The 26822-nt window shown below is 35.8% G+C and overlaps 1 protein-coding gene across 10 annotated transcripts in view; it reads right to left on the reverse strand.

Moving 5' to 3' along the window:
- LOC111504205 (potassium voltage-gated channel seizure) overlaps positions 1-26822 on the reverse strand; it is a 741437-nt gene that overhangs the window by 22953 nt on the left and 691662 nt on the right. For 9 of the 10 annotated variants that reach the window (XM_074183663.1, XM_074183665.1, XM_074183666.1 and 6 more), the window contains 6 exons: positions 18099-18241; positions 15350-15543; positions 10297-10459; positions 8213-8323; positions 4623-4691; positions 1075-1307 (listed from right to left, as the gene is read on the reverse strand). In XM_074183663.1, the coding sequence (XP_074039764.1) occupies positions 1075-1307; positions 4623-4691; positions 8213-8323; positions 10297-10459; positions 15350-15543; positions 18099-18241 (913 nt within the window). The remainder of the gene's footprint in view (positions 1-1074; positions 1308-4622; positions 4692-8212; positions 8324-10296; positions 10460-15349; positions 15544-18098; positions 18242-26822) is intronic. The other variant, XM_074183662.1, reaches the window with a different exon arrangement.

Here is a 26822-nt window from a genome sequence, read left to right on the forward strand (position 1 = left end):
ATCTTTCCAAGATGGAAATGTTGGACGGAGCCGCTTGTCCCCAGACGCCTGAAGCATACATGATGACAGGCTTGAACATCGTATTGTAGATGGTAATTTTGTTTTTCGTGCACAATTTGGATTTTCTGTTGACCAGAGGGTACAGACTAGCTATCCGACCCTCGATCTGCAGTACTGAAGATTTGGAAGAAATTCACAACCCAGGCGGCTTCCGTGAACGAATACTTAGAATCAAAAATACAGAGGAAAGAAGCATGATTGAAACAAAGGGTGAATATGGAGAGATTAATCCCCTTGTAATGGTAGCGACCCTCCCTAGTTATTTCGTGAGGATCAAGGAGACGAATTATCTACCGAATTGGTGGATACAGTAACAATAACAAAAAATCAAATCGAAATCCTGAACAAACAAGAATGTCGACAAGACAAGACTAAAAAAACAAGATAGAGGAACCACTAGGAGATAATCAATGAAATAGAAGAATACCCTTTTGGTTTTGGTATTGAGAAGCTGAAAACTATTTTCAACCAACCCACAATACTTGATTCAGTATCAAATTCCAGAATGGATCCTTCATCAGGATCTCTGCGTGTATTACAAGAAATTATATAGAGAAGAAATCATTTTCATGTTAGCAAAGTAGAAACTGTTGATGTCCATCATACTATCCACAGTATCCACGCGAATAATTAGAACTATAATTTGCATTCAGTAGTACCAGTGAATTGATAAAAAAATAGAACGTGTTCTTTGAAGAACTATGGCAGACAAAAAAAAGAGTTCAAAGAATGAAGAAGTATATTTTCACATTCCATAAAAAAAAAGGAAACGTTGTCTTCAAATTGGGAGAAAATTTAGGGACTTTTGGTGACTACTTCTTCATAATAATGAAATTCAGAGAACACTCGAGACAGTATTCATTTCAGATGAAATGAAATTATTGCCTGGAATCCATTTTTTGTGGAGACTAGTTAACTTTATCGATGTTAGTCTTAGGTTGGAATTTTTTCTTGTTGATGACGATAATTTATCGGCTATCTAGTGACGCACACTGATTTTTTTTAGAAACTTACCAGTATCTCCTCGGCATGATTTCCTGTATCAGTACCGTGTGGTGGACTAGGGCTATTAGTATAATAGCTGGTACTGCTGGAAAGGGGCACTGTACTGTGCTGAGGTTGATGAGAAACAGAGTGATGGTGTGCCTGCGTTGCTGCAACGGCGGTCTGTTCTTGGTGATAGGCGCCAGTTGAAGACTGTCGTCGAATGGTGCGTGTTCGGTGACTGGAGGGAGGTGTCGATTGTGCTGTAAAATAATGCATTTTCGTGAAAGATTTTGAGCGCTGTCACTTAGGATACTACTCTTGAATTTGGTGGTATGACAAATTTGCGTAAAGGTAGTAAATTGTATTTGATACTGTTGAAGGTGTTGTGAACAACACTTGATCAATTGGTTCATCAGAGTGATGAAACAGTAAATAGTTTTCTTTTTCATATGTATACTAAGTAGAATCTTTCATTAAGGATTTTATTTTAACGTCAAAAATCTACTGTAACTTTTTTCAATATGATTGATAATATAATTAACTCCTGAAAAAATTATGAGTTTGGAAATTATAAAGATGTTTCCCAACCGTGAAATGAATACGTTTTAAAACTTCTTCGAATCTATTTTCCAACTGAACCCAAAACTCGAAACATATGAATTATCAATGAGATATGTATTGGTTCACTTCATAACTCGTTTTTAAAACAGATACTGACAGACTGATACTGAAGTGCAGTCTTTAGAGTTCTTTCCTGAATTCTTCACTATTTATTGATCTGTGAGGTTTGAGCTATTTCAGGATGAGGTATTCTTAAAGACGATACTGAAGACCATTATATAGGGTCTTTCATAAAGGGCTTCCTTCCCTTAGATAAAACAAAGTGTTTGTGAGATATCATCAGAATTTTTTATTTGTTTGAGAGACCTATTGATGTGTGGAATATAACATCGTTATATCACCCTCAAATCACTCTTGCAGAATATCCCAATGTGGTATGAGCTGTGTGGCACGTAGCGCTGTTTTGTTGAACCCACATGTCGTTGGTGTTCAGATCATCCAACTCAGGCCAAGAGAAGTTGGTAATTATCGACCTATAGTGCTCGCTGTTCACAGTGTTGGCCTGGACAACGTCGTTCTCAAAGAAAATGGACCGATGACGCCCCCAGCTCAAAATCCACACCAAACAGTGACTTTTACGGGATACATTGGGCGGTCTTGGATCTCATGTGGATTGGTATCGTCCCAAATTCGACAATTTTGTTTGTTCACGTACCCATGGCGAGTACATTAGCTTGGGATGTGGGGGTTGTGGAAACCGGCCATCGGATGCCTGCTTCCACGTAGCCCCGCTGGATACGGAAATGACGGAATCACTTGTGGTTCTGTTATTCCGTAACTGAATGGCATCCCAACGGTGGCAAAATCCTAAGGTGTGTGTATCAGTGCCAAGAGGATGAATGACACTGAGCCTATCGGCTGTCTCTACGGAACCTTCGAGATACCGGGCGCCCTCTCGTCGTAGCATCGCCTTGTCACGGTAATGCGGGGCTCTGCCGTGATTGACCTTCTTTCCCTAGCTACTCGTGGGACATTTATGGATAGAGTAAACTTAAAAATTCTTTCTGACGCTGAGTCTACAAAGGAGATGGATGTCGAGCTTACGATTTCAACTGACCTCTCTGTAAATTTAGATCAGGAGTGAGTCTACAGAGGAGATGAATGTCGAGCTTATGACTCCAACTGACCTCTCTGTAAATTTAGATCAGGAGCTGAGCTTCTTAACTCTCCAACTCCTGATCCAATAACTGAACCTAAAAAAAAAGGTTTGGTGGTACAGCCAGGAAACGACTGCTCCTCAAGAGCGGTGTACTTTATGAAACCGCCTTGCACCAAATTCTTGAGCGGCGTACGCAGAATCTGTCCCAGGTGGAGGAACAAACCCCCATGAGCAGGTTAGCAAACGTTTGAGCTCAAGTGATGATTTACCAAAACCAGGCATCGTCAGGTGTAGCTGACGTGCAAAAACCCTCATATGGGAAGGTTGTCGCGAGTATCAAGGTGGGAATCTAGCACTCTGACTATCCGACTACCTCATCAACGATGAAACAGCAGAGCATATACTTTGTGCCTGCCCCGCTGGGGACCGAATCAGGTTTTTAGAGTTCGGCAGAGCCGTACTCTTACCATCTGACCTGAAAAATCACTCACCATCATCGACTTTGTTGAGAATCTGGGTTTATTTGGTCGAGTGTGGATAGGTTTGAGCCACAATAAACCCTTGCGGGTTGCGGTGGAGGGTCGAATAGACCCACTCACTTTCCACCTAACTTAATCTAACCCATTCATACAGAAATGGACCTCATCGCTGAAGATGATTTTTCGATGATGATGTCAGTTGCCAACTGCTTTATAATTGTCTTTGGTCATTTACCTTCAGTTCCTGGGTCAGTTGAATTTTGGACGGGCGTAGGCCAAGTCATGACGCAAAATTCGCCAAGTTGTTATCTGAGAAAGACATAGTTCTTGTGAGCGACGCGAAATCGACTGCGTCGGATTCTCCTGCACTCTCTCAGAGACAGCGACGATGTTTTCGACTGATCTTTCGTTTCGTCGACGTACGGGTATTGGTCGATTGTTTACGGAACCTGTAGACTCAAATTTATCCACCACATTGCGAATAGTCCTCTCGGTAGGACGATTGTGGTGACAGTGAAAATGGCGAAGCGCGCGGTACGTTGTTCGAACAGAACACTAATTTTGATAAAACAATTTCGTTATTTCCACATGTTATTGACTGCTATGGCAAAACAGACTGAATAAATGACAATCAATTTGATACATGTAGCTTTAACAAAATGGCCGTTAGCAATTGTCAAAGTTCGAAAGTCCCTGCTGGAAGACTCTACATCGAACAGCGTTCACGTTCGCATAACCGGTGAGCAAGGAATGATTAAAACATTTTCCTAGCACCAAAAAGTTTTGCATACAATTTCCAATAACTTCCACCCACAAATGAAGAACACAAGAAAGTAAAGTGTAGTTAAAGTAATTCAATTTAAGTCAACAAACAATTATTGCAAATGCCGTGCAACTATGAGTTCATTTACTAAAATACTACCGAAAAATGTTGGCTGGAACGTTTGAAAGACACAATTAGTGGACCTATCATGCTCGACAGAACCCATGCTCCTAATTATGATACCGTTAGTTACATATACATACATAATTGGCAGAATGTAACAAAAAGTGCTGTAAGGTTTTGGTGGAAGAACCATATTAACTCTAAAATAGTGAAAAGCAACCAAGAGTTTTCGCTATGCAATATAATCTAGAGACGGATTGGGTTGCTTTTCAAGAAGAAAGCTTTCTCGATTGCGATACCCTGTAGATGGAACATTAGGAATCAACCAAATTCAATGCGAACCAAGACCATCTACAGAGAGTTCGCTACTAACACTACTTTACCCTCTAGGATTTTTAGGTACACACCTAAGAAGAGATGGGCGTTTGAGAGTAAACTAGAGAGAAAAGTGGTGCCAGTTTTTCGAAACAAAAATTCACGTAAAACTTACCTATCAGTGGCTGGTGTGTTTTGTGTAACCTTAGATCAGGAATACTTCGTTTGAGATGAGATAGCATGCCTAAACACATACGATATTATTTAATTTAATAGCACAGATTTTATATACATCAACCTACAGTGAATATTGACTTCGACCAACAATTGTTTAGGAAGGATTTCAAAATTTCATCAGACTCGGAAATGACTGAACGAGTTTCAGAAATAAAAATACAGTGCAGTTTTTTCATAAAATTTCCTGAAGAAGTTATTCAATATATGATGGAATTGGCTGATACTTGATGAAAATCCATAACTAACGTAGGTATTCAAAACACTTTATTGTGAGAGGAGTTATTCAATTTTAATTACACGAATTTCTGAATCTATGGATTTCTAAACATTCTAGAAGATTGAGTTTCAAACACTTCTCTTCTAAATGTAACACATCGTATTCATGATTAAACTCATGTCCTTCTGCTAAAAGGTGGTTTGCAAATGTGGAATTGGTCTTTCTATTCATCAAACTACTTCTATGCTCTTTAATTCTTTGGAAAAATGTTCTCCCTGTTTCGCCAATATACATTCTTGGGCAAGAGTCAGCTTATATACTACAGAGTATTATTCGTTCTGTAAGCTGTAGACCTGGTCCATGACTTGCTATTGTAGTTTTTTGGAAAGGATGGAATCTATAATATTTACCTTATAACCGTTGTTAACCGCGATTTGTTTGATCAAACTCAGCTCTCGATGGAAATTACTCTTAGACAGTGGAATATTCAATAGTCTGTGAAGCATACTATTGAATGCAGCAACTATATGCTGGTAAGGGTGTGTGGAGGAATTATGTATTATAATGTCCGTGTAAGATGGTTGGTGGAAAATCGCAAATTCATGTTCATTGTTATTTTTCGTAATGGTTAAGTCAAGTTAATTTATTGAATTATTTATTTCCCTCTCAGTGGTGAATTTTATTGACGGGTGGATGGAATTATTATATTCAATGGACTTACCTGATTGCCTATCTATACCAGTACAAGAAACTGTTAGTCAACTGAATATTATGGATTTCATACTCTATGTTATCAATAAAATTTTCATTGATAACATACGAGTATGGGTTCCCCATTATCAGTCCTTCACTGCATAAATAGAATTTTTCGTCAAACTGGAAATAATTTTGAGGAAGACAAATAGTAAGTGAATCTAAAATTTCCTGTTTTATCAGTGGATACACGTGGTTTTCGTCTAAGAGACACTAAACCAGTCCAATTGTTTCAATTGGCCGAATACTGGGAAATAATTTGGACATCAAACGATATCAATTTGGCGTTATCAGGGAAAATTACGTTTTTAATATCATCCACTAATTATTGAGAATTATTTGTACTAAATTTCGGCTTGAAATTGGTATAGGTTTCAATCAATTTTATAAGGATTTCTTAGATATTTACGGAAGGTTCCGTTACAAACGACACCACAGGTCTAATTGGGAAATTAGTTTTGTGTAATTTAGAATCAATTAGTGGATGATATTAAAAACGTAATCCTTTCTGGTAACGAAAAATTAATATCGTTTGATGACAAAAATGTATTTCCCAGTATTTGGCCAATTGAAACAATTGGACTGGTTGAGTATCTCTTAGACAAAAACCACGTGTATCCACTGATAAAACAGAAAATTTTAGATTTACTTACTATTTGTCTATCTTAAAATCATTTCCAGTTTGATGAAAAATTCTATTCATGCAGTGAAGGACTAATAATGGGGAACCATTTTGCGGGCTGAAATTTTCATTGATAACATAGAGTATGAATGAAATCTATAATAATCGGTTAACTAGCAGTTTCTTGTACTGGTACAGATACGTAGATGATATCTTAGTCTGTTTTACTGGCACATATAGGGAATTAGGCAAGTTCATTGAATATGTCAATTCCATCCACCCGTCAATAAAATTCACCACTGAGAGGAAGATGAATAATTCAATAAATTACCTTCACTTAACCATTACGAAAAATAACAATTAACATGAATTTTCAATTTTCCACAAAATATATTTCACGGACATTATCATACATAATTCCTCCACACACCCTAAACAGCATAAAGTTGCTGCATTCAATAGTATGCTTCACAAACTATTGAATATTACACTGTCCGAGAGTAATTTCCAGAGAAAGCTGAGTTTGATCAAACAAATCGCGGTTTACAACGGTTATAAGGTAGATATTATAGACTTCAACCATTCCAAAAAAATACAAAAGCAAGCTATGGACGTGGTCTACCCAAATTCAAGATGCGATAACTTCATTTATAGGACATTGTCATATTTGGGTGAACCAACCAATAATATTGCCCGTTTTTGGAAAAAAGAATGTGTAAACGAATAAAAGTTTAAGTAAATTTATTAAAAACAATAAAGACAAAACTTCGGTGTTGGATAGATCAGGAGTATATCAGCTGACTTGTGACTCTTGCCCAAAACTGTATATTGGCCAAACAGGGAGAACATTTTTCCAAAGAATTAAAGAGCATATAAGTAGTTTTGTAAATAGAAAGATCAATTCCACATTTGCAAACCAACCTCTAGCAGAAGGACATGAGTTCAATCATGATAGAATGTGTTACATTTATTAGAGAAGAGTTGGAAACTCAATCTTCGAAAATGTTTAGAAATCAATAGATTCAGTAATTCGGGTGATTTTTGATTGATCAATTGGAATTGAATAACTCCCTGTTACTAAATATTTTTTCAAATGTGGAAATTCGGACATGAGCTCAGGTAAATTAATTCATTACAAACTTAGGTAAAAATCAGTTACTTGAAATGTAGGTACTTCAAATTGTAAGGTACATTAACCATTAAATATGTAGAATATAGTTAGTAAAGACACGCCCGAAAAAGCTATTGTATGGCAAAACACGTGTTGCGTTTTTGTAAAATTATTTAATGAAAATCTCATAATGATGTGTTCTTTGAATACGGGAGTTACTCAATATTTCCCAATTCAATCATTATTGATTTTTTTGGAGTTCTGTTGACTTTATGTCCTGAATATTCATCTCAATTTTTCTAAGAGCATTTGAATTTTTGAAAATATAAGATGCAGGATTTGTCATCAAAAACTGAACAGAAACGTTTGATTTTGAAAGTGCGTATCCAGTTTCAAGAAAAGTTTGTGCATTGGAAATTTGAACCAGTCATGTCCGTTTCTTGAACTATGCCAGAGAAGGATTATTGACATTCTTTATCTGTGCCATTAAGTTGATCAACATTTAATAATGATATTAAACAAAATGGTTTGAGATATTAAACTGAAAAGGGATTGAATGTGTAGGGGTTATTCTGAATATCAAAACGACTCAGTTTCATTCCAGAACTATAATATGTGGAATTCTATCTGATACTTAATATGAATATTTGGATGTTTGTTACTATCCACAGGATTATCAGTTGGTGAAACTTGAGAGTTGTTCTGTTTTTAATCAATTTTAAAAGCAATGCATGAGGCCTACACAACTAGTTCATCCAGTTCTCATATATTTTTTTGAGGGACAAAAATAACAAACAATTATACATGAGATATAGTTATGAATACCTGTTATGGAATTCAAAGTTGACGATCTTCGTTTTTCATCACCAAAATTTAAATTCATAGGCGTAACATCTTGGCCGGCTTTCTCGGTAGAAAATTCCAGAATACCATGGCCTGAAAATATTAATTTACATTCGAGTAATTTGAAAGAAAAAAGAATGAAAATACATTGAAAATTCCTCAAACGTAATTTGAAACAAATAATTATATCATCAAAACTTTGTTGAAGCAGAGATTTAATTTCATGTTCTGAAAAATTGTACCAATTTTGAGCTGGGTGTAAATTTCTGTACTTTCACTCCTATTTTTTGGTTTAATTTGACGAGATGAAGTGGTATTAAAGAATTTGAATATTCTTAAATTTATAGACTTTGTTTTTGTAATGATACATCAGGCAATATCATATATACTTAACATTACATGCCACTCATGAAGAATAACTTTTCCAAAAGGCTTTTGTTAAAATTTGGTAAAAAATTCCATATCTTGAATAATATGTCGAGTTCTATGGGTAACGAATGGTATAACGAATGGAATAGTGAAAATTAGTGAACAAACTTCCGATGATTACTTAATCGACACTGGTATTCCCCAGGGGAGCGTTCTCGGCCCCTTAATTTTCTTATTGATTACATAAATGACGGAGAGGTCTATATGTTCGCAGACGATACATCTATAACTTACAGTATCCAGCCCAGATACAAATGAGCTACTCAGAAAAACAAATAACGTTATTCTCCAATTTGATAATTGGTGTAAAAAGAACCGTTTGATCTTAAATTATTCCAAAACCATTGCAGTTCAATTCTAGAGATCCAAAACAGGAAAACTTTCCACAGAACAACTAAACATTGATAATCAGACAATAATATTTCAAGAAAGTTGCAAATTTCTAGGTACAATTGTTGATAGCAATCTCAGATGGCAGGAATGCATCACTATGATCTGCTCCAAATTGAATAAACACTACTTCGCAATAAAAAATCTGATGAGTTGCCTTGATGCGGAGGGTATAATTTATGTGTACTATGCATTGGTTTACTCGAATATAAGTTATAATATTGTTGCTTATGGTTTGGCCATCGATAGTACCAGAGTCTTTTTGGCACAAAAACGGATAATTCCCGTGATGTTCCATTTGGATTATCGAGAATCCTGCAAAAATATCTTCAAAGAGAAAAAACTTCTAAATTTTATGAGTATTTATTTATACAAACTTCTGATTCACACCTACATTCACAAAAACAGCCTCATGGAAAATTCAAAATTTCACAACTACTAAACTCGCAAAAGAAACGAATTTAGACTAGAACTAGCCACATACAACAACTACAAAAAATCCTCAAAATATACAGGCGCGAATTTCTACAATTTATTACACCATGAATTGAAAAACCACTCGAACCTGTTCAGATTCAAGTCTAAACTGAAATCTTTTCCGCTCCTGAATGCATTCTATAATATAAAGGAATTCACGATGTGGTGTCAGAGTCCTATCGACGATTTTAATTCTATTGAATAGTTTTATACAAGTATTTTTATTTTCGAAAGCAGGAAAAAATCAAATAATTTCAAAATGAACTTTCAACAAAGATGCCTACAAGTTACTTCCAGATACAAACTGAGAGAAAAAAATCTTCCGTTAACAACTACATGTGAACATTGAATCACACTTTTTCCTCATTCAGTGTGTACTTTAAAAATTCGTTCTGTATGAAGTTATAGAAGTAGACATCCAGAACTTGTCTTTCCCAGAAACTCCTAAAAATATGCCTCCTACAATTTATAGAACACTAATAAGATAAAATCTCCAATAAGTTGCGGATTTTTATGTGATACTGTATATTTGATATTTCCGAAAGAAAAGCTTTTTATGAAGGGTTGACAACAAAAAAAAAAAAATAGAAAATTAATATTCCTTTCCCGTTCTTATGGAACGGGAAAGAAATATTAATTGGTTTACAGCGGGTTTTGTGTGAACTGCAATAGCAAATTCAATCCACTCGTTGTCAGCCAACCACTCTGAAAACATCGAAGGGCAGTCGATATTCGCAGAAAAATATAAAACAAAACTTATATTCACTCACCGGATTCAGACTCATCACTGTATTGAGATTCTTGCCTGCCATTCATGGAATTTCCTCGACTGGAAATGCCATTCGATCTGGCAGAAGGAACTCCCCTGAAATACCTGGTTTCTTTATCCTTCGGATAAAAAGATCTCCTTGGAACAACCCCGGCCTGATCATCCTGAAAAGATTCCAATCCAGGGATATATTTCCTTCATCTTATATTTGAATTCCATTGAAAATATGTTTTTATCTGTTAACTAAGAGATGCGATATGTTTTTAAAAGCTTTTATTTAACCTGACTTGTATGTATGTTAACAAATCTTGCAAGTTTGATTTGACCCACTTCCCGGTATATGATTGACCTGAAATTTTGCATGCTGGTCCAGAATCGATAACACTGCATGTTAATCATAAACGTGGTCTGATGCTGCTGCCAGGATCGGCTCCGTACGAGAGATCTCCTCAGCGGTAAATAGCAGGAACACGAAATTTTGTATACGCATTCGTTTATGATAGGCAGTTGGTAGGCCCACCATGAAATAGATGCCACATTCAGGGTTGGCTTCAATAAGAAAAATATATTTCTAGAAAAAAAATTAAATCTGATATAAACAAGACTGAAGGGTTGCCTAAAGAGTTGGAAATCTTTGTGGGGGCCAAGGTGATGTTGCGATACAATGTTGATGTGTCTAAGGGTCTAGTGAATGGTGTCATCAGTCATATACTAGAAATTATATGACTCTGTTTCCGGAGAGCACGAATGTATGACACGGACATTCCATCAGTCCGTATCGACTTCGGCAAAGATGTGATCCACGTTATTCAACCGATATCTGTGTAATTTCCAGCTAAATTCAGCTATGGTACAGCTGAACGTTTTTGCCAATTGTTTTTTATGCTGGGCTTCTACAGTTCACAAAATGCAGGGTAGTACGGTTGACAACGCTGTTGTATAGTTGGGTTCAAAGTTGTTCGCTGCCGGCCAAGCGTACGTGGCTTTAAGAAGGGTCATATCAATAGAAGGCCTCCTGATAGAAGAATTAGACTGTTCGAAATTAACTGGGACTCGGCTATGTAATAATGACGCCATCAATGAAATGAATAGACTAACAAATATAACATGCTAATTGTTCTATAAAGTATGTCGTAGGAGTAGGTACCTACCTACTTCTATATAATATAGTTTTTGCTAATAATAGTTTTCCCTGTTCCTTAAGTTTTCCTGTTGAAGGACTCTCCGTTTTATAGATGGACTTTCGTATTAATCGATAATTATCGATTGAAACTAAAAAATATAAAATAAAATAATGATAAAACATTTTTGAAACAAGATTTTATTTAAGGGCCCTTAAAAGATCAAAATAAAATTTTAAATCACGTTAACCACATTCATTTATTTATGTGTGCAAAAAAGTTATTCAATGTTGAAGTTCCACATTTTAAGCATTTACGGCACATTTATTTAATTACAAACATTATGAATTGCTTAAAGTTTAGTAGGTGCCTACCTAATTTCAAAATTTCAATTATAAATTGAAATTATGGCGACAAGCTTTTATTATAATTTCAATTCTGTAAAGTCATAAGTGAATGTGCTTAATGTGATTTAAAATTTTGTTTTGCTGTTTTTAGGGCACTCAAAAATAAAAGCTTGTTTTAAACGTTTTTTTATCATTATTTCATTTACAAATTCTATTGCATAGCAATGATTTTAATGTATGATAAAGTGCCGTAAAATTCGCTAGTTTACAACATTTCCCTTTTTGGTCCCTTTTATGGTCGATAGTGTTTACTTATAACCTATTTTTGTCATTTTTTTTGTGCAGCTCAAGTTACTTTGTTTTCGATTTTTACCATTTAAGCGCATTTCTTTATTTATAACGTGCATATTTTACTGTGCTGTACTGTCTAAAGTTTTTCCGACACGAGTAGCTCCAAGAGACGTTGTTTCAACAAATAATTTTTGGTATATATGCGGAGAATATGTGTGTTGAAGAAATGTAAGAAAAGTATATCAGAGTTGGTGAAAAATACCTATTTTGAGTATTTTGAGATGGTCTTGGATAAACATGAGAAGTCTTCTACAGCTTTCGTCTCTGTGATGCAGAACTTTCACAGAAACAGAAGATCAGAAAATTATGTTGCGCTTATAGATGACCTTCTTTTACAATTCGAAAAATTGGGGTGCAATATGAGCATAAAACTCAACTCAGATTTCCGGAAAGTTTAGGAGATTGAGCAAAGAGCAGGAAGAGCGTATACGTAAAGACTTACGCATTATGGAAGAGCTTTATCAGGATTTTTGGGATACTAATATGATGTCTGACTATTGTTGGTCTCTGATACGCCATTATCCTCAGTCTACACATCAGAGAAGAGCTTTGAGGCGAAGTTTTTCAGAACTCCATGATTTATTAAAATTCTTTTCTTACTAAATACATGTTTTTTCTGTTTTATATCTATATTGCTGAAACTCAGAAACTAGATCTGATATGAAAATTTTACTTATATATTTAAAATAAGGATATCATATGTAAGCAACAGCTGAAATTTCATCGTCAATAGATGTACCTACTGTAAACTAGTGTTATTTACGAACATAGAATCATTGATGGCATTTCCTACCAAGAAACTATACGGAATTTCCAACTTTTTGAACTTTATGGGTTCATATAGTCAGCCAGTCAGTCGGATAGTAGTCCAAAGCAAGGTGTTCCAGATATGAATACGTTTTTGGTGGGAAAAAGTCGTGTATAAATATTGAACTTGATATCAAATGACAGATAATTGATAGCTCTTCACGGGTATAAAAGTTGCAACACCAAAAATGTTATCTTAGGGGTGGAAATGAATAGAAACTAACATACTCAGACAAGTGTGAGAACAAACACGAAGGTTTCATTAACATTTGAAAAAAAATATAAAAATATCAGCTGAAAGTTCAGGACATAATTAATATCCAGTGGCGTACCTACAGTAAAGGTAAGTAAAAACTCAGAAACGACTTACTTCACAACAAAAAAATTATTTGAAATTTTAACCCACGTTAGTACATCAATTCACTCTAATTGAATATATACCAATGGAAAGAAAATGTCAGGTAATGGAGACGTCCTAACCCTGAAGGATATTTTCAATGAAATAATAGAAAGTAAAATAAAATGGAGAGTTCAATCGAAATCAGTGAAGTACGCATTTCTCTGAAAGTAGAAAACCTGAAGTCTAAAATCACCAAATTAGAAGCTGAAAATCGACAACTGAAAGGAAAAATAGAAAATCTGGAAAGAGACAACAGAAAAAATAATACGTTATTTGACGTCGGCGAAATACCTAGTCAAAAAAATTCATCATTTTTCTGTAAAGAAATCAAACGAGTATTGAACGTAGAAGTGAATGATATAGCTATAAATGATTCAAAGGTTGAACTTGTATCATATCAAACAAACAAAAATTATACTAGAAAATTCATGGAAACTTGGAAAATAACAGATATAAATTTGCATGAAAAATCAAAATATAACATGATATATAATTAGGGTTAAATCAGAATTATGGAGTTTAAAAAATATGTTCAAAATATGTTTTTCCGTTAACCCCTACCCCTACGAATGACGGCCCTCGAAAGTCGTAGCTTATGCGAGCTGAGGACTAACGAGGTTTTATCTCTTAACGTCTGATTCCTAACACGTGATATACCTTCACTTTATTTCATCTCATCTATACATCTATACGACTATTTGGTCGGTCGGTGGCCAAGCGGTTCGGCTTGGGTGATTTGTTCACTCACTCGAATTGACTGACGTGTTGGTCGGTGGTTCAAGCCCTAGTCTGAACTATCGATTTTCAGTTGCTATCGTCCAACCCATGTTAGGAATCACACGTTAAAAGGTAAGACCTCGTTAATCCTTAGCTCGAACAAGTTTCGACTTCTGAGGGTTGTCGTTCGTAGGGGTGCGACAGCCGGTTAACGAAAAAACAGATTTTAAACAGATTTTTTTTAAACAGATTCACATCTATTTTGAATTTTTACGCTTACGTTTTTTGTTTTTCTTCCTGAAAGCGAAACAAGTGGTATATCACTCATCGCTTCTTCAATTGTGCTTTATTTTAACTAAATCATACCTTGTACCTCCATATGAATTGTCCAACAAATTTTATTATATCTAATTTTATTTTCTTTCATTCATTCAATTCTAATTGATAGGTAAAAATCAGTGGCAGATTTAGGCTTGATGTCGCCCTAGGCCACATTTATCGCGCCGCCCTTAAGATTAGAATCAATTTTGAATCAGTATTATTATTTTGAATTCAAAATAACTAGGTATTTCGTTACTATTTTCATTCGGGTTTGAAGGATGTCATAGTTTGGAACTGCATCCTTTTAAAAGCCGTCGCAGTTTGTAACTGCATTCTTTTGAAGGCCGTCCTAGTTTGGAACTGTATCCTCTTGAAGGCCGTCGTAGTTTGGAAATGTGTCCTGAAGGCCGTCGTAGTTTGAAACTGCATCCTTTGAAGGAGGTCGTAGTTTGGAACTGCATCCTTTGAAGGCCGTAGTAGTTTGGAACTGCATCCTTTTGAAGGCTGTCGTAGTTTGGAACTGCATCCTTTAAAGGCCGTCGTGATTTGAAACTGCATCCTTTTGAAAGCCAGTTTTGGAACTGCATCATTTCAAAATCCGGGTTTAGAACTGCATCTTGCACTTCCAAACTACAACGACCTTCAAACTCGAATGAAGATATTAACTCTTAGAATGTAATTTTTAATTATTAACAATAAACATCACAGATACATAAATCATAAAGATTTATAAATATAAATAATTTTTTTTTATATAAATCAATTGAAAATTTTTTCCTGGTTTTGGTCCGCGCAAAAATACCAATTATATCATCATAAACAAGTTGAATAAAATGCAGTTATCATAATACTAAACTAAAAAATCTACAAATGATAATATTATGAACATTTTTTTTTTCGAAATAACCAAACAAATGACATTTTCAAGAAATTATTCATTGCTATTTAGTAATGAAAAATCATTCAATATTGAATTGTGGAGGTACTTACATCTCTTAAATTAAAAGTAATTTCTAAATTATTCAAAAAGTGGCTGTAGAACTCTGGATAGAGCTCCAAAACGTCTAACAAATCGTCCCTATGAATTTTATGTAGATCACAGTAGGTCAGGGCTCGAACGTTACACGCCGACTTTCCCAATGTGGGATGTAAACATGGATTTTCTCCGAATATATCAAATTTACCTGAAACAGAAAATATAATTCAATTTCCACCTGGATACTGAATATTGAAAATGAAGAAAATACAAAAAATGGAAATTTGGGTTTTCCTATATATCTTTGGAATCAAAAAAGCTACAATTGATTTTTTGATGTCATTCAATAGTACCCGAAAAGAGGCATTATTCATCTCAGTTATTATCTGAAAAATGTGTATTGGGTTGTTTCAAAAGTTTCATCCGTTTCTATGAGTTTACTTTGAACTGTAATATCTCAGTGAATTTAATCAATTAAATTCAATTCAGCCGAAATAAGCGCCAGTTGAATCAGTACACATTTGCCAACGTAACAAGTCGATTAATTTTGTCAGCATGAAAAATGTGTGATCTGGATTCGATGAAGTCGATGAAAGCTGTTTTTTCCTGGTCCCGATTGGCGAAGGTTCTACCGATGAGAAAGTTATCGAAGTGCTTGAAGAGGTGGTATTCGGTTGGCAGGAGATCTGGGGACGCTCAGTTCGTTTCACATTCGGATGGTGACTTGAGGAACGTGCGAACAGGACTTGTCGTGAAGCAGGATCGGGCCTCCTCTATTGATCAAGGCCTACTGCTGCGGACGCAATTTTCGTTACATTTGGCCGATTTCCTCACAATAAGTTGGGTTAGGTCCAAAGTGAGTGGGTCTATTTGACTCTCTACCACAACCCGCAAGGGTCTATTATGGCGCACACTGGACCAAATAAACCCAGCTTCTTAACGAAGCCGATTAGTTTGTATGGTGAGTGGTCTTTCAGGTCAGATGGTAAGAGTACGACTCTGCCGAACTCTAAAAACGTGATTCGGTCCCCAGCGGGGCAGGCACAAGGTATGTGCTCTACTGTTTCATCATTTTCCAAACAGAGTCAACACACACTGTCTTCCGACAGTCCGAGTCTTTGCAAATGATGATTCAAATGACAGTGACCTGAAAGAAGGCCTGTTAGGCATCGTCTTTCATCCCTACTGAAGTACAACAACTGTTTGGTATCAAGCTTCGAAGGGTGAATGAACGCCTTGAAATGAGCCAATCCTGGAAGATTCTGCCAGAAGTCCATACATTTTCTTGCCATCCAGGTGTTCAATCTCCTCCTTTGTAAGGAAGTCAGCAGCCTCATTGCCTTTCAGGCCAGTATGGCTAGAAATCCAGACCTAAGACAATCTGTTAAGTCTTCCTAACGAGGAGAGTCGTTTTTGGCAATTTGCTACCAATTTAGAAGTTTCTCAGTAGGAGCCAAAAGCTTTCAACGCAGCTTGACTGTCCAAGAATATTTTTATTGACTTGTGTATGAGGTTGGATTCTTCCAATCTCTTTGCACACAATTCAATAGCGTAAATTTCCGCTTGGAATACAGTCGCATTGGTTCCTAGGCAGGTTGATATCTCTGTCTTGGGTCTGCGACTGAAAACACCTGCACCGGAATCGGAAGGTGTTTTTGATCCATCTGTGAACCAAAAACTATCTGCTCTTAATATTTCTTCCACCCGGAGGATCTAGTCCTCTCTACTCGGCAAAAGTACTTCATAAGGCCGTTCGTAGTTGACGGCATAAAGTCAGAGGTCATTTCCAGAATGCTGTGACTTTCAGTGTCAACCAACAACGTACATTCGAAGCTAAAAAGGGGTGAGAAGACCTTACAATACCGAAATTCTTTTGCAGATGATTGCCCCTCTTTCAAAAAAAAGGTAAGAGGAATATCGAAAAAAAGGAAGTATACTCTTCTGCAAAAGCTGTTACCAATTCTACCAATCCCTAGGCGACAGTTCTGGAAAAATTTTCCTGAAGCGAACGGCGACGAGGAGGAGAGTAGTATTTTTGATGATGAATAACTCCATGATAACCGAAATTGCATCCTCTCACAAATTTTTATTCATATATGCATATAATAATAAGCAGTAATAATATAATATTTATGTTCCATTTTATCCCCTATATATTTGTGTTTACTTACGATATTTTGTATGGTACTTTTCGAATTTTTTTATAAAAAAAGTTGTATCTGCATTAATTTTCAAATTTTCTGAAATATCACAACGAAATGCCATTGACAAAAGAGCATCCACCAATATGTACTCCCACCCCGAGAATAATCAATTTCCTATCAGAAAATGTGAATGGCATTGAAATAAGTCTTGAAATGAGATTATCTCAAAATGATCAAATTGTCAGTTACGACCTTCTTCCCTAGCACGGCAGTATTATTGTGATATTTCAAACTTTTACAAACTGAAATAATTGAGTTATCAGTTCTACAAACTTCTCCACCTGTCATACTCTGATTTGTACTTTTTTGTACACCCCTGTATTCGAAAACAGATTACAAACCGATTAACTGACTTCTCTGTAACTATTGACTGCTCTCTACAAAGCAGAGATGTTTATCGTGAGTATCAAAGTATTTTCTTCAACCATAATTTATGTGACAAAATTTGATATTCGCTACATTGCCTCAACTCCTAATAGATCAACCGTGAAACTAACTTCAGTAAAACTTTATCTGATGGGAATTAATGTACACACAAGTTGAGTTAATCGGTACTTACCTAAAATTGCCATAACAATATCATCTCTTAAAATCTCTATAGAACCTCTTGATATGAAGTAGAGCGAAGTCAGCACGTCTCCTCTATGTACTAGCGTATCACCAGGCGGGGCGTGAGTCGTTTTGAACTTTAAAGAAAGTGCCCTGGAATTCAACAAAAATATATGATACGCTATTATCAATGAAGAAATACCTGTGCTCATTCATTAAAAAACCAATAAGCATGATGACAGCATCCAAATACAACAAATATTTTATATTTGAATGCAATAGCATTTATGGACGATCAAAGGAGTTTTTATTTATACAGGGTGTAACTGAATAAGTGTAAAATATTCAAGGAGGTGATTCCTTATCGAAAAAGAGATAGGATCTTTCATATAAAGAAATTTCATTGGAGCATCCCTTGTTAAGATACAGCCCCTTAAAGGGGGTACATAAAATTTGTATAACAATTTTTTTCGCAAGCACTGAAAAAGTTACATTATTGAAATTTACCTGACGTTTTGTACTACCGAAAAGATACTTAGCCAGAAATTTATTTGGTTTACCCCATGGTTGTAAGGAGTGGAAAACGCAACCCCTAAAATGTATGTCCAATGTAACTTTTGGTCTTATTATTTGTTTACCATTTAAAAATTCATTGCCGATAGCCTGTTTCATTCTAAAAATAAATGTCTCTTGGGTTTTTTGCCCAAAATAAACCATTTCGCAGCAAAACATTATTTTACGAACAACTACTGAGATACATCGTCATAAATGCGAACTGGATTTATTGTTATTTTGTAGTTGGTACCTGCATTAAACGATTAAAGGGAAATAAACAAAACTAATTTATTAATAACAAAACACACAACATGTAGAAATCTACTTTGGGGACATTCTAGCGATGCCCAATTCATTTTTATATTACAGAAAAAAGCTCTGAGAATTCTTGCTGGAATCGGTTTTAGGGATTCTTGTTGTGAATCATTCATCACTCATGAAATTGTGTTGGTGTCTTCTTTGTATGTTTACTCAAGGCTAGTAGATATTCACAAAAGATCCCCCTTGTTTCCCAAGCAATCCAGTTTACACGATCATGATACACGTAACAGCAATTTTATTAGACCTCAACGTTTCAGGCTGATGAAATCACAAAAAAGCTCCTATGATTTTAAATTGTATAATGCACTTCCTGCCAATATTAAAAATATGAATATGTATTGTTTTAAAAAAAGTTATAAAAAATGTTTAAAAAAAAAACTTCAGAATATTCAGAACATGTGCGTAGACACACTTTTGACACAAGGAAGATGCTCGCCGAACCTCCACACTTAATTTGAATATATTAATATACCCTGTAAACTTGTTACAAATTTTTACTGTTTATTTTATTTTATAGACTTGTCTGACTTGTCATACATACATAGCACTCATGAAAGTGGCAAACCATAGACACGTGTTTCGGGCTTTTGGCCCATCATCAGTATGGTGCAGCCAAGTGTAAGGATGGGCAACACTTGGTTACCAAAAGATAGAAATACAAATGCACGGAGCCACCAACAGGAGCCAACCGCACATTTGTGGTTTCAGTTGATAGATCAACGGTAGATCACGGTGGCTCCGTGCATTTGTATTTCTATCTTTTGGTAACCAAGTGTTGCCCATCCTTACACTTGGCTGCACCATACTGATGATGGGCCAAAAGCCCGAAACACGTGTCTATGGTTTGCCACTTTCATGAGTGCTATGTCCGATATTAACTTCTGTTTCTATATCAAGACACTCAATAACTTTCATATTTGTATAATTTCCTGGACCCGGATGTCACGCAGGTAGCTATAGCTGCCTCCGTGGTGATTTTGATAGTTTTCTTGTGAACACGAGATCTATCAACTGAAACCACAAATGTGCGGTTGGCTCCTGCTGGTGGCTCCGTGCATTTGTATTTATATCTTTTGGTAACCAAGTGTTGCCCATCCTTACACTTGGCTGCACCATACTGATGATGGGCCAAAAGCCCGAAACACGTGTCTATGGTTTGCCACTTTCATGAGTGCTATGTCCGATATTAACTTCTGTTTCTATATCAAGACACTCAATAACTTTCATATTTGCATATATATATATATATATATATATATATATATATATATATATATATATATATATATATATATATATATATGAAATCTAGAAAGGTTAATGCAGTCAAGCTGCTGGAAAATAATTCCATGAAAATCAAAAAATAAATAGATAAGTACTCTTTGATCATTCCCATATTGATTTCAATTTAAGAGCCACCGGTATACAGCTGTTTCAGCCTATTGGGCATCGTCAGTACCGGGCAGGCGGTCCTCGATTGAAGACAAAATGAGAAAAAACCAAGAAAGTACTTGATAAAAATAGCTGCGTAAACGCAAACGAAACATAAGTGGAACCACCTATTGGTGTGACACCCAAGTCAACTTGCCAAGTTTTTATGTCAGTGTTGGTGGTTTGACCAATCAACCGACAACTGCGGTAGCAGAAATTTGGGAAGCTAACCTGAAATGCCATCGGAAAACGAATCCACATGTTTCTAGAAATGATATGAAATCTAGAAAGGTTAATGCAGTCAAGCTGCTGGAAAATAATTCCATGAAAATCAAAAAATAAATAGATAAGTACTCTTTGATCATTCCCATATTGATTTCAATTTTATACCGGTGGCTCTTAAATTGAAATCAATATGGGAATGATCAAAGAGTACCTATCTATTTATTTTTTGATTTTCATGGAATTATTTTCCAGCAGCTTGACTGCATTAACCTTTCTAGATTTCATATCATTTCTAGAAACATGTGGATTCGTTTTCCGATGGCATTTCAGGTTAGCTTCCCAAATTTCTGCTACCGCAGTTGTCGGTTGATTGGTCAAACCACCAACACTGACATAAAAACTTGGCAAGTTGACTTGGGTGTCACACCAATAGGTGGTTCCACTTATGTTTCGTTTGCGTTTACGCAGCTATTTTTATCAAGTACTTTCTTGGTTTTTTCTCATTTTGTCTTCAATCGAGGACCGCCTGCCCGGTACTGACGATGCCCAATAGGCTGAAACAGATGTATACCGGTGGCTCTTAAATTGAAATCAATATGGGAATGATCAAAGAGTACTTATCTATTTATTTTTATATATATATATATATATATATATATATATATATATATATATATATATATAGTAAATGTTCAATATGTCTACCTTCAGACATTACACATGCGTCTAGACGTCGGCGCATTGACCCACGTATTAGCTCAAATATTCCTGGAGTCGTTCTGATTACCCTGCGCATCGATGATGCGGTTTCTTAAGTCCTCTACATCGTGAACAGGAGTACGATAAACCAAATGCTGTAAATGGCCCCAAATAGAGAAATCGAGAGGATTCAGATCCAGTTCTGTGGTCCTCCTCGACCTATCCACTGATTTGCATATGTTTCAGTTGAATACTGACGTGCTACTTGACTAAAATGGGCGGGAGCCCCATCATGCATGAAAACATATCCCTTCTGACGCCCAAAGGAACTTCCTCCAGCAGTACTGGATGCACTTCTCTTAAAAATTGAACGTATGCCTCACCATTTAATCGAGTAGGTAGAAAATGAGGCCCAATTGAATCATCCCCAATAACTCCGAGTCACACGTTAAGAGAAAACTGTTCTTGATGGTTAGTTTCGACAATAGCGTGAGGGTTTTCATCAGCCCATATGTGGTAATTATGAAAATCAATAGTCTTGTCCCGAGAAAAACTACATTCGTCTGTGAATTCTATCGTCTTCAGAAAGTCACAATTTCTTATACTGCATCCAATTGCATAATTCAAGACGGTTCGGAAAGTTTCGGGGTAACAGTGCCTGTACTCGTTGCAGATGGTAAGGGTATAAGTTGTTCCTTTAAAATTCGAAATACCGTCATATGATCAATATTTAGCTGGAAAGAAATCTTTCTAGTACTGGTAGTAGGTTGTTCTTCAATCAAATTAAGTACTGCTCCCTCAAGCTGTGGTGTTCGCACTTCTTGATGGCGATCACAATCCTGCGTTCTTTTGTGGAATGAACCATATTCTCGTAATCGTTGATGAAGTCGAGCAAATATTCTATGTGAAGGATGCTGCCTTTGAGGATACATTTCAGCATATCTTCTAGAAGCTTCTAACCCATTCCCCTGCGACAGACCGTAAATGTAATGCATATCAGCCATTTCTTCATTTGTGTATTTTTAATAACAAGTGAATTATTAAAGTAACAAATTAGGAACAGAACAACAACACACAATTAGTATTAATTCAATTTCGAAAATTCACAAACTGACAGCGTCATACCAATTTAATTGTCACCATCGCAAATAGCGACCTACTAGATAGATCAGTTTCGTATTTTCGCATTTATGACGATGTATCTCTGTAGTTTGTAAGTAAAAAACTAGACAAGTTTTGAGTAGGCAAATCTCTGGAGCTGATGATCGGTCTAAGCGGAACGTCCTTCTTGGTAGTCCATACAAGTGAGGGGGCTTACTGTGGTGCGGTGTTAGCCATGATCTTTCCTTGTCCGAAAAATAGACTTGGTGTTTTTTCAAAAATTTGGTACAACTTCCTTTCGATTGATGCGGTAGGGTCCCGTACGATCTTTGTGTATCGTCCCGTATCCAAAAACGGTCATCTCCCACGGAACCAGTGAAGCGGAAAATGGAAAGCAAGGATAAGTGAAAGTATTTCAACGACCTATACATAGTCATCTCTCGGAGGAATCAGTCCAGTCATCACCCGAAGACGATTGTAGATACTAACAATCGAAACGTCGTGAACTAACGTGACTTGGAATCTCTACACTTTTTATTTATTCAATTGTTATATTTTTACTTGTAGTTTATTTCACTATTATTTCATTTCAGGTTTATTTTGCTTAATATACTTGTTATTTTCAGCTATTCATTTTTAATTATTCTTTTTTAGTTGTTTCAGGGATTTCAAATCATTTTATATAGTAGACAATGGAAGTCCGAACCAGTGAAATTTATCTCTGTAGTTGTTGGTAAAATATTTTTTTGCTGCGAACTAGCTTATTTTGGGCAAAAAACCCACGAGACATTTTTTGTTTAGAATGAAACAGGCTATCGGAAATCAATTTATTTTTAAATGGTAAACAAATAATAAGACCAAAATTACATTGGAAATAAATTTTAGGGGTTGCAGTCGCCTGGTCATTACTGTAGACAGATTGAAAATATTTGCCAAAAGAATCTGCAGAGTCACTTTCTTTCACTCGGGAGCCCTGTAGCTTGAGTATGAGGGAAGAATTATTAGTTTTTTTGTTGCTTTTCGTATATGACCAGAAGTGTTTTGAATCGTTATTAATGGCATTTTCTATATTTTTTATGTATTCTTTATAGCACGTATCAATTAGTTTTTTCAATGTTCGTCTCTCCTCAACATATAGCTGCATATAATAGTTGGATAGATTTTTCAACTTTCTTAGTTCATTTTTCCGTTTCAAACATTTTTTTACTTCATAGGTAAACCAAACAGGAAACTTTATTTTTTTATTTTTTACTCGAGGTACTAATTCATTGAGAACGTCATATATTTTACTATAGAAAAAATTTACCGCGTCATTAACATTTTCTATTTCAAACAATGCGGTCCAGTCAATATCTCTGATTTTATACGAAAGCTGTAAGAAATCACACCTTTGAAAATTATATACAGTTTCTGTTCCAAAGAAGGTATTCTCCCTATTAGGTACTCTTACTATTTTCTAGTTCAATATCAATTAATAATGCAGGGTGGTTTGTATCCTCTTCTATCAATGGAAAGTCAGATCTAGATACTTTTAGAAACTCGCAATTTTCATTAGCTGTTAGCACGAGATCAAGTTTTCGATTATTATTATTGAGAACTTCATTCATTTGTTCCAAAGCATTTAAGTCCGTGAAGTCTAAAAAAGTCAAATTTTGTAGGTTGAAGTCACCAGCGACGTACACATTTCTGTTATCATCGACCATTCGTTCATAAAAATAAAAAAAACATTTGTAATTTTCAACAGCTGATTTCGGAGGAAAATAAACTACAAAAAGAGCGATTACTATTTTTCTCAACCTCACTTTAACATACAGAGCGTCGAAATCACTTTCTTTTTTCTTCCAGTCTAAAATTTTAAATTTTTTACTTACCCCTATCATAACTCCTCCTCCCCTATCTTTATTCGTTATATGCGGATTTCTATCGCATCTAACTATCTCATACCTGTTACAGTTATGGTAAATGATTACAAGAAAATTTATCCCAAATTCACCTGTGAATTCGGTAGTCGTGACCGATAATGCCCCATACCATAATATTCGAATTAATCCAGTCCCCAACACAAATTCTAGGAAGCCTCACATAGTGAAGTGGCTGCACGAAAAAAGCTTCATGTTCACCCCTAACATGCTCAAACCCAAATTTTACGAGTTGATCAAGGTAAATAAAAATCATTGTATTAGATACACATTTGATGATGTTCTGCTTGAACACGGACATAAGGTTTTGCGACTTCCACCCTACCATCTGGATTTTAATCCCATTGAACTCATTTGGGCTACTGTCAAAAACAATGTGTTCCAAAAGAATATAACTTTCAAGTTGGAAGATGTGAGGAAATTGGCGGAGCACGAGTTTGATCAAATCACTCCCGAGGAATGGCAAAAGCGTTGCCGACATGTAGTAGATATAGAGCGATGATATTGGGAAAATGAAACATCCACATCCACATCAAACAGAGAACTGGCTGGTAACTCAATCGCCACAAAAGAAATAACCAGGAAAGGCATTTCTGGCAAAAACATAACAATCTGCACTGATAGCAGACGAACCCTACTAGCATTGAACAAACAACGTGTTACCTCAGGGCTAGTACTAGAGTGCCACCAAGATTTAGCCAAAGCCTCGGTAGATGATAACATTATCCTGAGGTGGATTAAAGGGCACGACAGGAGTGAAGGTGATCGCATTGCCAACTCTTTAGCCAAGGAAGCAGCTGGACTAAGAATTTTAGGACCATAGTGGCACCTACGGCTTGATAACTTAGACAATTGCGGTTAGTTAGTTAGTTACACCCATACTCAATCCCTAAAGAGATGGGATGAAATTAAATGATGTAATCTCACCAGGATCATCCTGGGCGACCCTGGGAAGCTGGCGCCGAAGAAATATCTGGCGATGATCAGGAAAAACCTACGCTTAACCGTAAAATTTCTGACTGGCCACTGTCAACTAAGGCAATACCTCCATAATATGGGGCTAGTGGACACAACTCTATGCAGGATGTGTGAACAGGAAGATGAAACTGTCAGGCATATCCTATGCCAGTGTCCGGAGTTATCGTCAATAAGAGAGTGTGTTCGGCGAGTCTAAACCTGCCAATATAAAGGAGATGTCTCCTAGTGACCTGTCCATCTTCCTGGAAAGGACAGGATGGATGATGACCTAGGAGGACAACTCCTCGAGAAGATGTACTCACCCTTCCTACCCTACAGATGCAGAGATACAGATACGTTCAAACAAAGATAAATATTGTGGCTATAAATTTAAATGACGATATCTTCACAAGCACAAGCAGAAGTGAAGATGAAGAAAATTTGTTTTCAGATAGTGACTGATTGAAGTTTATTTTTGGATAAGTGTATGCTTACATACCATTTTAATGAACTACTACCTATATGAATTTAAGGGGTTATATTTTTAGGAGTGAATAATTTTTTCCCTCATCCTTTTTTTGTATCAACATGGAGTAGTAGAAAGCCAAACACTTTCTTTTCCAAAAATTATTCACTTCTAAAAATATAACCCCTTCAATTCAAATAAGATTCTTTTTGGCTGGGATTAAATCAAATAGGTGAATGAATGTCATTACGATGTCATCGATGACATAAGCAGATCAAGCTCATTCCGTGACATTAAAAATCGTAATTCATGAATGATTGAATGAAATGTTATCCAATTTGGTACTGAAGAGCCTTGGGGCAAGTGTCTTAAGGCGAAACATCGATGTATACCAGTGAGGATGACAGTGTTTCATGTAAGTGCGATTTGTTACCATTCATTTGAAGTAGATCTCATGTGATTGATATTTGATTTTTATTCCACAACAAATGTTTGAAATACAAACTGAAATACCAACTTCTGTATACTTCAGTGTTCATATAGAAGTATTTGTTTCGAAAGAATTTTTTTCTTTCGTGTAATTCACAGTGTTATATGAAAGTAGCTGTTTCAGGAGGACTTTCCTTCAGTTTGTGTCTGAAAGTTACTTCTTTGCATGATCTACACATCCATGTATAGAGTTACTTATTTTCAAATTGATTACTTTCTTCCTTTCTTTGGAAGATTCCCTCATCCTTTTTTTTGTATCAAGATGGAGTAGTAGAAAGCCAAAAATTTTCTTACTACCTATAATACTGAATAAGATATAAAAAGAAATTACCAAGAAGTCATGTTCCATTTTTTGCTACCCTAATTAAAACTAATTATAGGTATGACTCTTGCCGGCAAGGGGCTTATCGTAATCCAACAGTAATTTAGTTGTTTGAAGGTGATTGACAATGTTTCGTGATGAATTTCACTAGTTCGGACTTCCATTGTCTATTATATAAAATGATTTGAAATCCCTGAAACAAGTAAAAAAGAATAATTAAAAAGAATAGTTGAAAATAACAATTATATT

Source organism: Leptinotarsa decemlineata, unplaced genomic scaffold (assembly GCF_025532065.1).
Source record: "Leptinotarsa decemlineata unplaced genomic scaffold, Ldec_3_MD MMD2_tig00026340_RagTag_RagTag, whole genome shotgun sequence".
NCBI lineage: Eukaryota > Metazoa > Arthropoda > Insecta > Coleoptera > Chrysomelidae > Leptinotarsa > Leptinotarsa decemlineata.